Source organism: Montipora capricornis, chromosome 12, assembly GCF_036669925.1.
Source record: "Montipora capricornis isolate CH-2021 chromosome 12, ASM3666992v2, whole genome shotgun sequence".
Classification (NCBI taxonomy): Eukaryota; Metazoa; Cnidaria; class Anthozoa; order Scleractinia; family Acroporidae; genus Montipora; species Montipora capricornis.
Window position 1 is genome coordinate 12,415,757 of NC_090894.1, and position 17,500 is coordinate 12,433,256.

The following is a 17,500-nucleotide window of genomic DNA, read 5'->3' on the forward strand; positions in this document are numbered from 1 at the left end:
AATGTTTACAATAAAGAATGGCAAATTGGAACACGATGTTTTTCGTTATTTGGAGGAACGTCACAAGGGGTCTCAAACAAGTTTCAGAAAAATACATTAATTTTCAGCAAACGCATGATTATGTTGCTGCAATTATCAACGGAATCATTGCCGCATGTGGATGTTTTGCATCCTTTAATCTAAATATTAGACCCTTAGCGGATGATAATTATTAAAGTTTTCATAGGCACGTATGTATACTGTATTTTCGAGAATGGTGCGATAACAAATGTTTTTAAAACACTCCTTATTTAGCGACTGGTTGAATTAAATCATCCTCAGTTTGGACATGTTTTAGATGTCTTTTTGATCTTTATATTGTTTATAAGGGGCTCTACCATGCTATACAATTTTAAAAGCCCTAAACTGTGGTGGAGACCAAAACGGATAATATTTCCTTTGTTCACTGCAGACTCTGTTGGTCCAATGAGACTAATTTTCTCTTTTTTAGTTCTAATGGAAAGGGTTAAAGTGGATTTTAACCTGCATCAAATGGATTTAACTTTTCCATGGTTTGGCTCTGTCTCCACAAATTTCAGTGTAAACGCCTTCTTACGGCCTGTACATTAAATTTCCGTGATATATAATGATTCCGATTCTAGGAGGATTTTAAGTATCAGACAAAAAATAGATTCTGAGTAATAATGGGCATCTTCTGCACAGTTTCAGACGTTTTGACGGTAAGACGGCAAAATCTCTATGACAGCTCTGTGAAGTGAAGTTTAAATATTGCCACGTAGTGCAGCCGGTTTCATTTACCTTTGGAGCCATTTTTTCCATTCAATCCTGGTTTCCCTGGTGGACCAGGGGGTCCCATCTTTTCTTTTCCACTGTTTTGGATATGCTTTCCTTTGAGATTGAAAATGGTACAAAACAATTCAATGCCTTAGAGTTCACAAATAGGATGATTCCTTAAAATTCGTAGTTGGTAGTCATATTAATTATAACCTTCAATTACTTTCCTTAAAAAATAACGTGAACAAAATAGTGCTTTTATACCAGATTTTTTTTGCGTTCATGTACTGGTGAGAACTTCCCAAGTAACGGAAGAGTTTATTTTCTGTTGTGCCTCGAACAAATGAAAAGAAATAACTTTTATCACTGAATAACTTTTCTTTTAAATGCCATTATCTTATAATCATGGGTGGGCTCTATACCAACCCAAAAGGTAGGCTATAAGTGAATTGCAAGAATTCCCACTTGATCCCAGACGAGGGAACCGCATCAGTGCATCAAGTCTATAACAAAATAAAATTGAAGTGTTGATATTCATCTGAATTGTCGATTGTTATCAGATGGTCATGTCTGAGGTAAAAGAAAGGTATTCAAGCTCAAGCAGGTTAAGGCATAATAATATTTTAGGGAAAGAACATATAACTGATGAACGTACTGTCCGTATTGTGTTAAATGTTAAAGAGTTTTACAGTGATAGTAAAAGTTTGATTGCGTACTAGATCTGATTGGTCGTTTTGGTCGAATGATTTTATTTATTTATTTATTCATTTATTTTATTGGAGCTGGCATTTTACATGATATCCTGTACTCAGTGCCGTAATTAATATGGCTCTTTCCTTCGGGTCTTTGATGATTTTTTTCCAACGCGATTACATGGCCCCATCGTTTTGATAAATACCTCCAAGCGGCGTATTTTCTAAAAACCGTATTTTTACGAGGAAAATCACTTAATTCGTATAATAACTTTAATTTTAGCGAAATAAATTTTCTCTTTCTGCGCAAAAATCATTTCTACTAAACATTTCACTCACACGCACAAAATTGAAACTGTAGCGATAATATTTCCTTTGGAGTTAAATTAACTGGCAACATTTTAATACTGCTAGAAACAAGAATAATGAAGTGGTACCAAGTTTGTGAAGGAAGTGTAGCCTTCGCTAAATCAATTTCCAATCGAAATTTTATTTCTGAAAACTATAAACGCGTGTAAACTCCTAACGCATGAAGCAGAATTGTATACTGAAATGTTATCAAATAACTTTGGTGGCCAAGAGAGTCGACGAAGCAAAATACACGACCATTAGAAACAATGAACACTCGCTGAAATCAAGAAAAAATTGAAAATATTACTCAGTCTCGACCGGAGAGACGACAATACGTTATTTGAGATTGCGAGGATAAGCAGCTATAACTTATCGAGGACAAACCTCTCTTCAAGGCTTTTCAGTCGTTTTGCAAAGTCTTGTGGGTTTTGAGTGGTGTTTTTCTTAATTCCTCTGCGTTCGCGAAACAGCATCGACTCAGTCTTTTGTCCAGTTGCATGGACATCGTGATTATTTGGACGCTGATGATCCATGGCTGAGATGTGGACCAAAATGGTAAAGCACATCATTAACACAACAAGGAAACGCAAACCACCACAAGGGTTTTCACTCGCGGGTAGTTCATAGCTGACGAAATAGTCTTTTTTGAATCACTGCCTTCAGTGCAAGTGGAGTATCAAGTTGGAGAAACGAAATAAATACACCTTTGACATACCACAATAAATATGTTTTATTGATTCTGCAGAGAACTGCACGAAGATACATGCTTGAACTTTTTCGCGTTTACAACTGAGATGCCCTCGAGCAAAGAGCCACGCGTGTAAATGTCAATAAATCAGTCAACGGAAGGAAAATTATTTGCACTTCTTGTACACATTCGATCTTCTTCCGAGTGGAATAGAAATATTTTCGCGAATAACAAACCATAAGCGATAGCTGACTTGATTAATAAGTCAACGAAAACAAGCTTTGCCTTAGGAAAGCAGGGCAGAACTATTCCCCCGACCAAGAACAGTTGCACACATTTTGCACATAATATTTCTGGGCTGATGATAAGTGGTTTCAAAGTGACTTTCAGTTCGGTTGGCTTCCTGAAAGAGTAGCAAACATTTATAAAACCTACAAGCGGGAAATCACAGTGCTTCATTAGCGACTGTTGTTATACCATAGTTTTGGAACGTCGCCCTGACAACGACATGAAGCGAGCAAATTTGAATCAGAGGTTATGTGGAGATCGCGATCACCTGACAATAAATTTCAATTGTTAATGCAGGAAAATGTAAAAACAACACTCTAACAAAGAGCGCAACAAAGAGCGCCGACGTTGCTCATACATAAAAAAAATAAAGTTGAGTCATGAACAGTATATTTTGCTTCGAATTTCCATACAAACCTTTGAATTTCCCGCCATGTTGTCCTGATTACTCCCATGATGCAATCAAGAGCGTGAAATCGTCTATTATTTTGAAAAACAACCCTAATTAACGAATTCATAGAAACTATCAATACAAGAATTTACACTTCGCGAGACATTTTTATTCTTTAAACCTAAATAGCTAGGGTAAAACCAGAGTGAATTTTTTCTTGATGATGTTGTGACAGGATTTGAACGCTTCACTTGGCCTTAGGATACCCATTTTGTAATAATAGTTTTTCAATTTCATTAACTAAAGGCAACAACGCATAAAAAGGAATCAGAACAAATACGAAAACAATGATAGGTCAAGGTGCGAACTAAATTAATCTCGTGCTTTCGTGGTGTGAAGGAGTCGAGTCGAGTCCCATTTCATGTAAAGGCCGGTGAAAAGTTTCTTCCTGTACTAAGTCATCGTTGAAACATATGTATGATTTTGCTCGCGTTTGACAAGGCCGTCAAAAACGGAATTTTATGCTTTTCTTTGAATTTCATGGTAAATATTATGCTAGGATGTCTCAGGTTGAGGTATTTGAGAAATCTTTGTTGTCAAACAGGGAGGAAGTGTCACTGTCACATGATAAATGGCGATAACTTTTTCATTCTTTTGTGTTTATGTTAATTAGACCTACTGCCCTCATTTTGAAACAAATATTATTTTGAAATTTGCTCGTCGTAGCGAGGCTACAAAGGCTTATTAGCATTAAAACAAAAGGATATTTTCTTGGGCCGCCATTATGAAAGAGGTCTATACTCGTACCTAAACCAGACAGATGGACAATCCTTCCTCTCTTGTACCCATTCTTGTTGGAAGAGGCACATGAAAATACATGCCCAGGACGGTGTCACTTAGAAAAAGAATGGGTACAAGGGAGGAAAGATTGTCCCTTATCTAGGTTAGGTAAGTTCAAATGCCTGCGTATTTTCGTTCCATTGGGGTCAACCTTGGGTTTCATACCAATGTGGTCTTATTTGATTTGTCGGAGAAATTTCAATTAATTAATGAAAATGGACTTGCTGTGGAGGATCAATTTCTACTGAGTTTTGTAAGAAGACTTGAGTACATCAAGAGAAAATGAGGGGACAGAGAGGGAGGCTCAAGGCGTTGGCCGGGATATGTTATGTCCACGAAAGTTATTTTTAGACGAGCGGAAGTCTTTGTTCTAGCGGACGTCTGTCTTCTGAGACGTCCGCATGCAGTCTTGCCTCGCTCTCAGGTTCTTAGTGAAAAGAGAAAATGATGGCGCACGTAAAAGGCTGATGAATATATATTTTCTTTCAAACATCGGACCTAGGTTGGCCTGCCTGCGGACGTCTGGGAATAATTCCGCTCGTCTAAAAATAACTTTCATGGACATGACATATCCCAAGGGCTGGACCGGGAGCCTCCTTCTCTGTTCCCTCATTTTCTCTTGAGTACATCTAAAATGTTTAGTATATTCGGTACCAATCGAAGAGGGCACTTGTTCCAAGACATCTCAGCTGTAGGATGCTGATTAGTGGATCGAATTGAACATAATCGTGTAACACAAGACTCATTAAGATCAACAAGTTTATTGTTTTGCACCCTTACTCTACATTTGCTCTCTGGCTTGCTAGCGATTGATATTTCATTTAGTTTCTGTTTAGTTCTAATGCAAATGAACTACTGTTCGAGCTTTCTTTTTTCTTTCATTACTTGGTGCAGACGGCGCATGTCAACTCTCGACCGCTGACATATGGAAGACAGGGAAGTGAACCACAAACGCCTTCCACGGGATACAGCAAGGCACCATCTTTGTTAGCATGGCTACCAGGAACATATTCTGGATCACCATCGACACAGATGAAATCACTTGAATGTCTGTTACGATGATATGCAGTCATCAGATACCCATGATACTCGTCAGTCCATCCAGATGGACAGTCATTCCTTGCGGGCATCATCAGCATTGAACCACGTGACTTCACAAAGCAGACAACACAGGGTGCGTCATGATCATGGAGATTTCTCTTAAAAGGGTCTCCGTTGTATTGATGGACTTCATACTCAGTGCCGTAAATGTATCCTGCAGACTGGTGACCATCTTTGTACTTGTCGTACTTTGGATTGTGAGGAAGACAAAGGTAGTTGGCTCCACCACCGTAGTGGTTGTACCATTCACCCCCAATTATCCCTAAAACGTGGAAACGGTATGTAAAACGCGTTTAGCTTGCTCAGAGAGGAAAAAACAAGTACTAATTCCTAACTAAATTACACCTCTAAAAGAATTCTCAATGTTGTGGCTTTTGGCCGTTTTTGCCATTCTATGTTTTCATTCAGTCTATTTTTAGCGAGATCAGTATTTCCTTTTGATTCGTGTTCCTGTTGCGTAATTCGTTTTCTACTCCCCACGACCCCTGTGACTTATTATTATACCTATAACGAAAGGAAAATTTGAGACTTCAAGAATTTTATCACAAGCACCAAAACATGAAGCAAAGTAAGTGTAATATTGCTTGGGCCAGCTGCTATTTTCAACTGATGCAATAAGCTTTTTTCACGGAATGCCTGGTGATAGGAAGCGTTCAATTGCCTTGTTCAGTGATTTTTATACCTTTATAAACAATCTGAGCACCGCTGGGACATGTGGTCCTTCCCCACCGAACATACTTCACCCCAGACTGTCCAGTTCCGTTTTGTCCTTTTTCTCCTTTGGCTCCTTGTTGTCCTTTAGGACCAGGAGGGCCTGGTAACGGTGTGTTTGTGCTAGGCTTTCCTGGTTCCCCTGTGGGGAAAAGAGGTACACTCGCATGTGTCATTATCATTTGTTGTGTGCTGATGGGAAAAGTTGCAAGGGAGCAGTTTTCCATGGTCACAAACAAAAGGGAAGACGGGGAAGATGTTTAACTCGGTGTGAAACTAATTTTTAGCATAAAGGATGGGCAAAAGGTAGAAACGACATTTCGTTGCTTATTGGAGCAACATTTACAAGGTATTCACTATGACAGACAGTTATATAATTTTTACACTCGCCTGATAATGTTGCTGAAATAATCAAAGAAATACGGCATGTTTCCCTCCTTTTTGATTGGCCAAAGTAATTACTTTCATTGGTTTTGGTTTTACGACACTCGAATGAAACTTGCTCTAATCTGAGCCGGTAATAGATCTGATCCAGAGATGTAGTTTTTCTGTTAGGTAGTTATATCCTGTATTCAGTTTGAAAATGGTCCGATGAAAGACGTTTAAACACTTCTATTTGGCGATTGGTTGAACCGAATCATCCTCAGTTTGGACCAGTTTTAACTTTTTTATCTTTTTAAAGGGGCTCTACCATTCTATTTTGCTGCTACAATTTCAAAGCTTTAAACTGTGGTGGAGTCCAAAAGATAACACTTTTCGTCTGTTCACTGCAGACTCCATTGGTCAGATGAGACTAATTTTTTTTGTTCTTTTTTTTTGAGCACTGATGGAAAGAATTGAAGTTGATTTTAACCTATAGATTAACGTTTTTCCTAGTTTTGGCTCCTTCTCTCAGAAACGGCCACAAATTTCGTTGTAAACACCTCCTTCTCCTGTACATTAAATTTGATGTACAATTGCCAGCATGGTTTTATTCATCACAAAAGGGGTGCTTTCTTCACAGTTTCAGAGGTTTTGGGCCGGCAGAATTAATTCGAAGACAGCGAAATCTATGACAGCTCTGTGAAGTGAAGTCTCTGAGCAGTGTGGAGTTTCGTTTACCTTTGAGGCCTGTTTTTCCATCCGAACCAGGGATACCAGCCAATCCTGGTTTCCCTGGTGGACCAGGGGGTCCAGGGGGTCCCATCTTTTCCTTTCCACTGTTTTGGGTATGCTTTCCTTTGAGATTGAAAATGGTACAAAAGAATTCAGTGGATAACCTGAACAAAATAACGTTTTTATGCCAGAATTTTGTTGCGCTTATGTACTGGCATGAACTTTGCAAATCACGGAAGAGTTTATTTTCTGTTTTGCCTCCAATAAATGAAAACTGAGAAAAAAAATTTTTATCACTGAATAACGTTTGTTTTGAATGTCATTCTCTTATAATCAAGGGTGGGTTTGATACCAACCCAAAAGGTAGGCTATAAGTGAATTGTGAGAATCCCCACTTGATCCCCGGGCCAGATAGGGGAACCGCATCAGTGCATCAAATCTACAAAAAAATAAAATGAAAGTGTTGATATTTATCAGAATTGTTGATTGCGATCAGATGGTCATGTCTGAGCTATAAGTAAAGTGTTCAAGCATAAACAGGTAAAAGCATAATTATATTTTAGGGAAAGAACTTTCCACCCGCATATAACTGTCCGTGTTGTGTTAAATGTCAACATTGCAATGTTGAAGAGTTTTCAAGAGACTGAGTATGCAAACGTTTGATTGCGTAGTTCTGATTGGAACAATCCCTGCAGACATGTGGAAAGTTCTTAGCCGTGTGATTTTATTTCTCTTTTTGGTTTTATTTCAGCTGACATTTTACATGATATCCTGCATGGAGTGGCGGAAATAACATGATTCTTTCCTTCGAATCTTTGATGTTTTCAACTTGCTTACATTGCCTCAGCGTTTGGATAAATACCTTCAAGCGATTGAAGTCTTCAAAACTAGTTTCTCTAGTTTGCAAGGAGAATCGCTTAATTGGTAAAATACATTTGATTTTAACGAAAAACAAAACTATCTTTCTGTGCAAGTATCGGTAGACATATTCACTCAGCCTACTGAACATTTCACACACACGCCGACAAAAAAGAAGCTACAGCAATATTTCCTTTGGAATTAAGATAACTGGCAACATCTTATAATTATTACTGCTGTTGTGGGAATAGACATGTCAAGTTTCTGGAAAAAGTTTCAGCCTTCGCTAAATCCCGAGCCTGAATTTTATTTCCGAAAACTATAAAAATGTTAACTCAGTCCTAATACATGAAGGATTATATAGAAATGTCATCAAATAATTTTAAAGGCCAAGCCGGAATCGACGAAGCAGTTATCAGCATGGATTACCCTAAGCGATCCACATTGGGGACAATAAACAAATGAAGAAAAAAATGAAAAGATTTTTCAGTGAGTCAGTCTCTTGTATTGGGAGGGTAAGCGACTATGGATTATCGAGGACAAACCTCTCTTCAAGGATTTTCAGTCGTTTTGCAAAGTCTTGTCGGTTTTGAGTGGTGTTTTTCTTAATTCCTCTGCGTTCTGAGTGTAAACTCCTAACGCATGAAGCCGAATTGTATAGAAATGTTATCAAATAACTTTGGTGGCCAAGAGAGTCGACGAAGCAAAATATACGATCATTAATTAGAAACAATGAACACTGAAATCAAGAAAAAAATTGAAAAGATTACTCAGTCTCGACCGGAGAGACGATAATACGTTATTTGAGATTGGGAGGGTAAGCTAGGAGGCCATGGATTATCGAGGACAAACCTCTCTTCAAGGCTTTTCAGTCGTTTTGCAAAGTCTTGTGGGTTTTGAGTGGTGTTTTTCTTAATTCCTCTGCGTTCGCGAAACAGCATCGACTCAGTCTTTTGTCCAGTTGCATGGACATCGTGATTATTTGGACGCTGATCATCCATGGCTGAGATGTGGACCAAAATGGTAAAGCAAATCATTAACACAACAAGGAAACGCAAGCCACCACAAGGGGTTTTCACTCGCGGGTACTTCATAACTGACGAAATGGTCTTCTTTGATCACTGCCTTCGGTACAAGTGGAGTATCAAGTTGGAGAAACGAAATAAATATACCTTAGGTGAATCACAAGAAAGAAGTTTTATTGATTCTGCAGAGAGCTTCACAAAGATACAAGCTTGAACTTTTTCGCGTTTACAACTGAGATGCTTTTGACTGAACAAAGAGTCACGCGCGTAAATGTCAATATGTCAGTCAACGGATGGAAAATTATTAACACCTGGTCTACACAATCAATCTACATCCAAGTGGAATAACAATATTTTTGTGACTAAGAAACTCTAAGCGATAGCAAAGGAAAACAAGTTTTGCCTTTAATGGGACCGCAACCCTGAAATATTCCCCATGAACAGTTGGACTGTATGCTCAGACAGATTTGCATATAAATATTTCTAGGATGATGATAAATGCATGGTTTCAAAGTAACTTTGCTCGTTAGCAAAAGGTTATGAAATCTAACACCAGGAAATGACAGTGCTTCATCATTAAGTGTTTTCAAACCGTAGTTTTGGAAGCGCGTTCCCATGCCAATTGCCGTTCTCGGCCTGACGACAACGACGTGAACTGAGCAAATTTTAGGTTATGTGGAGGTCGCGAGCATCTGACAATAAATTTTTAATTGCCCATGTAGGGTACTGTAAAAATAACATTCTACATCTGACTTAATTGACGACGGTCTGTGCAACGGAGAGCGCCGATCTTACGCATACATTGTTGAAATATTACAGTTCTTAGAGCTGCGTTCTTACCTATAAGACGACGGATTTAGAATTGTCTGCACTTGTCTCTTGAACCCGTCAAAGAATACAGAAAAGCTAGAGTGATACATTTAATAAGCTTTCGGCGATTTAATGTGTTCGCTCCTCAGGGATCTTTCTGTAAGCCAAGTGAATTCAGTGTTAGAATTAAAATGCTGGAAAGAATTGGGTCATTTGTTGAAGAACTGGAAAAGTTGATATGCCGGAATAAAGTTTGGTCTGTACAATGCGATGAAAATCCGTCCTTAACCTTTAGCATGAAGGGTTGTCAGTTTGAATAAGATGAAACGTACGCGAACATGTCGTAAATGATGTACTTATGTCTCATTTGTCCATAACAAAGAGCTTTGGCAAGGACGAGGATGCAACGGAAACAGCGACTCGTCCTAAACTAGGTTTTAATGCCGCAAAAAGGCGTGCTGCAGTTGCAGCATATATTTCTCAATACCTTTCTTTTCCGTCCTCTGGAAAACAAGAAAGTAAAGCAGTGTTTAAGAAACGAAAAAGGCCAGGGCAAAGAGAACGCAACGTATATCAGTTGGTTAAAAGAGAAAAAATAAAGGTAGTGGGCACTTGTTTTATTATCACGTATTTCTGCCAGTACTTTGCGACATAAAATCACCAAATTTGAGGTTTTGACAATAACGTGAGGAAACGTTCGTTTCCAATTGAGTTTTAGGATACTTCGCCTCATGACATGAACGAGACAGAATAATCGCGGAACACCTACGAAAGCGCAAAGTTTATATTTTGGGGTTCCTTTTTCAGTTCGTCCCGGTCGTAGATGTTGAAGTCCCTTATAAAGTAAAATAGGAATAAATGTAACCACATTCAATCGATGAAGTTTTGACGACAACGTGAACATACTTCCAAGCAATCCTCCTTCATTCTCCATATTTACTTCAATAACGAATTCTTCCAATACAATACACTTGGAGCATTTTCGCCGATATTGTGATACTCGAACAGTACGGGATATAGACGGCAAATAGGTTTACGATAGCGTCAGAAAATGCTTTCAAGTTACGCTTTTGTTAGCGTCGTTGTCTTCCTCTCAAAGGTATATTAGCAATACAAAACTCTATCACGTTTTATTTACATTCATTTACAGTATGAAAGGAATAACGATCATAAACATCAAAACAGATTTTGTGGGGCTCGATCTTTTTATTCCCCTTCCCTTTGTAGCAGTTTTGCATGGGAAAGGTGGCCTTTGAGTGTACTCACTGAGTTAGTGGTTCCTCTCGTGCTATGGTGTGTGATTTGAGGTTTGGCGATTCTAAAAGGAGCACTGAAACAGGAACAGCAGAGTTAAATTTTCTAACACAAAAGGGCTCTATTGGCATGATTGTAACAACATAAAAAAACAGCAAAATATGCCCGGGGAGTTGATGACATAATGGGAATGGATGAATAGAATCACGACGAATAAAGAAAGGCTGAGTGGTAAGAGTTGTATTTACAATGAAAATTTACCGTGGTAAATTCAAGTTAACACAATATTACCAAGTTAAATACAGCCACCAAATTATCAAATCTCTGTTGCATCGGGATTTATTGGTCGACTTTATGACTGAAATGAACGTAAACGTTTAGAACTGATGAGTCAACTGGCTAGAAAAGTTCCACTGAGTGAACTAAAGCGAAAAGAGAACTTGAAGCGGGTGATTTCGAGTAATATAACTTTCTTCGCCGTTGACAAAGTACACAACAGAGGTCAACAGAGAGAGCTCGACAGGCAGATCATCACCAATTTGAGGTTCGCTTACACGACAGAGGAAAAATGGCACGGGTCCGAGAAAAAGTGGAATGGTTCCATTCAGTTTTGTAAAGAAACAGTGAACTTTTATCCGTTCCGCTACAGGACCATAGGCGCCTATGGTTCAATAGCGGAGCGGATAAAAGTTCACTGTTTCTTTACAAAAATGATTGGAACCGTTCCACTTTTTATCGGACCCGTGCCATTTTTCCTCTGTCGTGTAAACGCGCCTTTGCCATGATATCGGACGATCTACAAGAGTCCACAATTTTTTTGAGTCAAAACGAGCTATCGTCTTTAACAGAAATTCAGGGGATTAAAATAATATTAAAATAATTTCTTTGATTGTAATGCGGCACAACAGCGTCAACAGTTGTCTTTAGGCGAAAGCGACGTGACAAAAAAGCAAATTGCCAATAAGCGCAAAATAGCGGCGCTACAAAGATTCGATTGAAAAATAGGATTCGTGAACGTTCTTGCTATACTTGACAAATGAAACCTGGAAAATATCTGGGGCACCCAACGACTGATTTCTTAAATTTGTGTTCGGAAGGAAGATGAGCTAGAACTTTTTGACCCCCGCGGGGGGGGGGGGGGGCAACGGACGGGGATGATCGTGGTATCTTTTAGGGTGTCTAAAGGTTTTTTGGGCCACAAAGTCTAAGCTGGTATCTGTTAGGGTATCTTTTTAAGATAATAGCATATTACATAATAATAACAGCAACGACAGCTTTTAAACTTGCTTTTATCGTTTAATTATGTCCAATTATTAACATGTAACTCAGTACATTGATACACTTCATTCCATCAATCACCGGGCTCTCAGACTTTCGACGCGTACTAAGATTTTGGACAAGATTTCATAGATATTTCGCAAAGGTTGTGAGGAGTCAATAGAGTGCTTAGAAATTTCGAAACCACACTGAAGAACGCTGGTATTCATTGCGCTGAGTAAGAGTCAACTGTGATATTTATTCTAGTGCTTCTCAATGCTAAGTGTCAAGTCTGCGAAGACGAATTTCTAAATCAGTTAAGGCCCAGGCGAAAGGGTTCAACATCCGTTCGATTTTGTTGAACGATGTTGACCCTGACTGATGGATTCAACATCGATTAAACATTTTTTCAACACAGTGGAAAGGGTAGGGGAGAGAAGGGGAGGGGGGGGGGGGGCGGTTTGAAAATCGCTCTTCAACAAAATCGAACGGATGTTGAAGCAAATGTTGAAGGACCTTGAAGCCTTTCATTTGCGCGGGGCTTCAGTCTCGAGTATGCATGATGCTCGGTTCTCACTGTAAAAAATTACGAAAGTGTTGAAGGAATATATAGGGGCAGGAAAGAGAGTGTTTACATACAAACGCCGTAGGAAGTTCACTAGTTCGTATTGGAATAAAAATTCTACTTGTGTGAACTTTCATTTCACAAGTGAACACCACAATAATGTTATGACCCATCCGCCTCCCGTAACACGATGCTCAGACTGGTCTTATTCCATTACACATTTGATTCCGAACACACAGATCATATCACGATACAAAGGAGATTTTAAAACTTAATTTTGTTTTTGGCGATCAAGCATGAATGTGTCTCGGGTGCGAAAATTTCCGTTAAAGCCTCCTGATTTTTTCAGGTGTCATGATAAGACAATTGCTAAGTTAAGTGTGCGAGGATAACTTCTCGCAATTTCGTCTCATGATAACCCGCTGCCGGCACGGGAGCCCAACAAAATAGGCCATTTTCGAAATATCAAAATATTCGAGTTGATAGTGAGTCAGTGAGGACAAAAACAAGAATGAATGTGAAAAATATTTGCATACCATCCATTTTCCTTTGTCTTTGGGCGTGTTTTCACGCCAGCCGATCGTCTCCCTTAACATTTTTGTCCTCTATTAAACCTCTCCTTTCTTTTAATTATCGAAACAGGCCTATTAACTACTTACTGTTATCGTCAATTTAGGACACTGTGTCCCAGGACTTGTGGTAGCACAGAAAATAAGGAAATTAAAAAATCATATCCGTGGATTAGATTCGAACCCGGAGCTTCTCTTTTATCACTGAAGATTCTGAAAAAACATATATATTAGCGTGACTTTAGGGGCATTTTGGCGCAAACAATTTTTTGATTTGGTTTAAATCTCGATATTTGATGGTCTGTTCAATAGGTAAAATTTGCGGTAAAACTCCGACATGTTGGCCCATATACTGTTCTGTTGGCCACACTAGCTACCGAAACAAAAACAAAAGAGATATGGGTCTAGCTGCTATTGTGACGTAAAAGCCAGAGTTTTCTAAACATTTGACTTGTTCAATGTTGATCTTTTGACTGCAGTTTACATGCGTAGCAGCAGAATGGAACAATACCAGAAATTTAAAAGACGGTATAGGGCTTCATTTCATGATACCGTATTTCGACGACAATCACCATGAAGCCATGAACGTCGAAGAAGATTGGTTCAGTTTGTGACAGTTCTCGAAGCATTTCAAAACAGAGGACTTCACTCGACGTTTAGACCGCTTTTGATCAAACGTGACAACAAAAATATGGAAGACGTTTCATTAAACACCTATTTCTAGTACGATTCTCCTTGCAGAAAGCTCAAGTTATAAGAGAAACGATCTGTTGAATACGTATAAAATTAGCGGCAAAATACTGCCATGTTAGCCTACCGCGCTACCGAGACAAGATAGGTATGGGTCTAGCTGCAATTGTGACGTCAAAATTTGACTTCTTCTCTGCGGATTTTTTGAATGCAGCTTACATGCAAAGCAGCAGGATGCTACAATACCAGATTTAAGGCTTCATTTCCTGATACCGTATTTTGACGACAATCGGCATGAGATTACGAAACGTCGAAGAAGATGGGTTCAGTTTGTGCTTGAAGAATTTCAAAAGAGAGGCCTTTACTCGACGTTTGGACCGCTTTTGATCAAACGTGACAACACAAATATGAAAGGCGTTTAATTAAACGATTCTCATGACAGAAGGCTCAAGTTACAAGAGAAATGGAAGTGGAAGCAATAAAAAGAAACGAAGCAAAGATAAAATCAGATATTAAATCAAATACACCAGCAGTACAGAACATGTACTCAATTTGTAAACCATATCTTAGCCAAAAAAAAAAAAACAACAAATTCACCGCTCACCTTGCTTCGTCTCCTGTTTGTTGATACATTTGCTTTCCTCTTGCTTTGCCTCATTTTCTGGCTGTTAACTTAAGACTCCATTTCTGAAGGCAAACGGGTTCAAATCCTGGGATGTTGAATCACACAGGACAATTTAACGCCGGGGCAAGCCGGGGCCAACATTTTGAAGGACAAGGTCACTTTCACAAGGTTCTAAACAGCCTTCCAACTCCCCGGCTGCAGCCATAGTACTCGCTAATGTTTCGAAGAAAATCCACACTGTGACAATTTCCACACTTGCACCTACAAAATACAGAAGTCAACGAATGAATAAAAGGAACAAATCATGATGAACTGTCGATGCAAGAAGTAACAGCAAAACAAGAAACATACAATCAACGAAAGCAGTCTCGGTAGGTGCGCACAGAGATCACCATGCAGATTACTCAAGTATTCCCATTATATAAGCCACTTCAACGTTTCCCTCAAATTTATCGGCCTTCAGTTGTCGTTCTAGTGCTTTGTCAGCTTGTTTTTCCTGTTTCGTAATTGGCAGTCCATTCCTTGTCAGCCTTTGGGTAGTCGGCAAAGGCGATGATATCTTCATCGCTCGAGGTTATATGATCTCGATGGAGATAAATCATGACCATCGTCTTCCATTTCTATGTCGTAATCCATTTTCGAGTCTTCGGAATAATGACCAGCGTCAGAATCTGACGAGGGGCAAGACATTTTTAACGTTACGTTAAAAGAACTCCTCTATCAAGGAGAAAGCAATTCCACCTCGTTCCCAGGGTCCCCTGGGAACGAGTTTGGTGAAGCTTGTATCCTGTGGGCTCTCAATCTGACGTCACTACCATCGCTCTTCCCAGACCTCTTTTGCGCGGTCGTGATGTTTAAAGGGGCACAGAAAATCTAGTATTTAGCCAGTCGGAAAAAAAATTGGCGCTAGAATTCTCCCAAAACTACGCTTAATTTTTTAAGAGAAATGTATATTTTTTGGTTTAGGTGGACTTAAAGTGCGAGGATCACTTCTCTCAATTTTAGCAAAAAACCCGCACTTTAAATATATAGATTTGTTACGGCAGAAAATTCTCTCTTAAGTATTGTCACATGATCTACAAAGAATAAACGAAATGAAGAAGTGAGTAGGATCTATTTTAGCTCCATGCTATCGGAAATTAACTTGCAGTATTCTTTAAAAAATTCGCGGGGAAATTTCCCCAAAACACACCTCAGAGCTTAAGGTGGCTAAAAGCAGTTTCAACACTTTCAAGAGAATGTACTATTTAGAAGGATTGCCTCCACAACACTGTATCACATAAGAGCAATGTCATGTTATCGTATGAAACGCCCTTATTGCTTCAGTAACACGATGCGTTCATTATCACGACGCAATACGTCACCATAGCAACACGACAGTCATCCAAAAACACCCAATATTTCGTGTTTAGTTGCTTGTATCTCTCACCCCGTTTCTAACCCCTGTAAAGTGAATGAAGCTGCTCAAAGCAGTTTAAACACTTTCAAGAGATTGTACTATTAGAAGGATTGCCTCCACAACACTGTATCACATAACAGCAATGTCATGTTACCATATGAAACGCCCTTATTGCTTAACACAATGCGTTCATTATCACTACGTATTACCAGGAGGCTGTTAGTAGGAGCCTCCATATGCAGTAGATCTTTGAGTCAACCTTTGCGCGAATCTTTCTATTTTTAGAACGAGCCCTAGGCCTTGAGCAGGAGACTCGCATTTACATAAATTTACATAAATTTGCACGATTTAAATACAGTGTTACTGCTTATTTGTCTTCGTTAGACAATGACTTTATTCTGATTGGCCTTTTAAAACAGTGTGTGCAGAGCAGGAGGAACTCGTGGCGTTCTAAAAATAAAAAGTCACGGGCAAAGGTTGACTCATAAGGGCGTGTATGAGAGAGGCAAGCTCCTACTCATGGGCTCCGGGTCCAGTGGATTCAGAGCCACCTTAAAAAGTATGAGCAGTTACGGTGGCGCTACATCTTCTCCAAAGAATTTAAACTCGGCAGATCGTTTTACCACGGCCAGCTAATCAGCAATGAAAAAAGGGGGTCACCGAGTTCGTTTTAGAGATACATGCAATTAAAGGTAAAATATAGGGTAGTTTTGGAGGGATTTCTTGCTTCTTTGCTAGCAATTACGTAACAATAATGAGTGATCTTATCTTGTAAAGCAATAATTTATGTTTCATATTCTTGGCATTCATAAGACTGCCGTTATAGGAAACAATGTTGTTGTTAAGTCAATACTTTTAGCAGTACAGTATCTTTAAAAGGCTGAAACTGGTGTGAGCCACGTTAAATATATCTCAAGTTATTTCTTAAACATCATACCATTTTAAGTCCGGCTGAACATAAAAGTCCCTCCACAATTTATCCCCGTCCCTCCCGGCGGCTTATATGACCCTTACGTTTATATCCTTGAAGACGGAAAGGTTTTGATGAAGAAAAGAGTCTCTAAAAGATAGTATGGACCTCAAACAAACATCAAAGAAAAGTAATAAAAGTCCCTTCACATGCCTGAGGTTGTGCATTTTGCATTGATTTAGCACCGAAACCCGTTTTCATCTGACGATACTCCATAAAATGCAAATTCATCACTGCACATAGCCTTTAGGTGTGTCGCATTGCTTTATTCGGCACATCCAAGAGTATTTATTCTGGAGCTGCCTTTATGACTAGACAGCCCTACAGCAGCAGTAATTGGGACTGCATGCAGCCACACTGAGTACAAGACCTATGGCGGTAGACAGCCAAAAGTGACCTTCAATTAGCTTGCGAGACTCAACCGGCGCGGAGAATGGCGCGTGACTTGAACTAAGTGACGCGCAACTCTGTCTTCGCTGTCTTGATCGTCGTGCGATCTGAATCAATGTAACTTATTACAGTTACTGTTACATAAAAATTTCCCTTT

At 39.2% G+C, this 17,500-nt stretch overlaps 2 protein-coding genes across 3 annotated transcripts in view; both read right to left on the bottom strand.

The window, feature by feature from the left end:
* LOC138027716 (short-chain collagen C4-like) overlaps nucleotides 1-2,448 on the bottom strand; it is a 19,324-nt gene extending 16,876 nt beyond the window's left edge. The window contains exons 1-3 of the mRNA XM_068875318.1: nucleotides 2,202-2,448; nucleotides 1,201-1,277; nucleotides 799-888 (exon numbers count right to left, since the gene is read on the bottom strand). Coding sequence (XP_068731419.1) covers nucleotides 799-888; nucleotides 1,201-1,277; nucleotides 2,202-2,386 — 352 coding nt within the window. The 5' untranslated portion in view covers nucleotides 2,387-2,448. The remainder of the gene's footprint in view (nucleotides 1-798; nucleotides 889-1,200; nucleotides 1,278-2,201) is intronic.
* Nucleotides 2,449-4,766: 2,318 nt separating this feature from the next.
* On the bottom strand, nucleotides 4,767-14,723 carry LOC138027721 (short-chain collagen C4-like). 2 transcript variants are annotated; one of them, XM_068875325.1, is made up of 5 exons: nucleotides 14,564-14,723; nucleotides 7,288-7,370; nucleotides 6,938-7,054; nucleotides 5,808-5,978; nucleotides 4,767-5,387 (listed from the first exon to the last, which is right to left on the bottom strand). In XM_068875325.1, the coding sequence occupies exons 1-5, from the start codon at nucleotides 14,590-14,592 to the stop codon at nucleotides 4,906-4,908; spliced, it is 882 nt and encodes a 293-aa protein (XP_068731426.1). In that variant the 5' UTR covers nucleotides 14,593-14,723; the 3' UTR covers nucleotides 4,767-4,905. The 2 variants fall into 2 exon arrangements, with proteins under 2 accessions (XP_068731426.1, XP_068731424.1); XM_068875323.1 differs by lacking the exon at nucleotides 14,564-14,723 and adding an exon at nucleotides 8,642-8,997.
* Nucleotides 14,724-17,500: the final 2,777 nt, after the last annotated feature.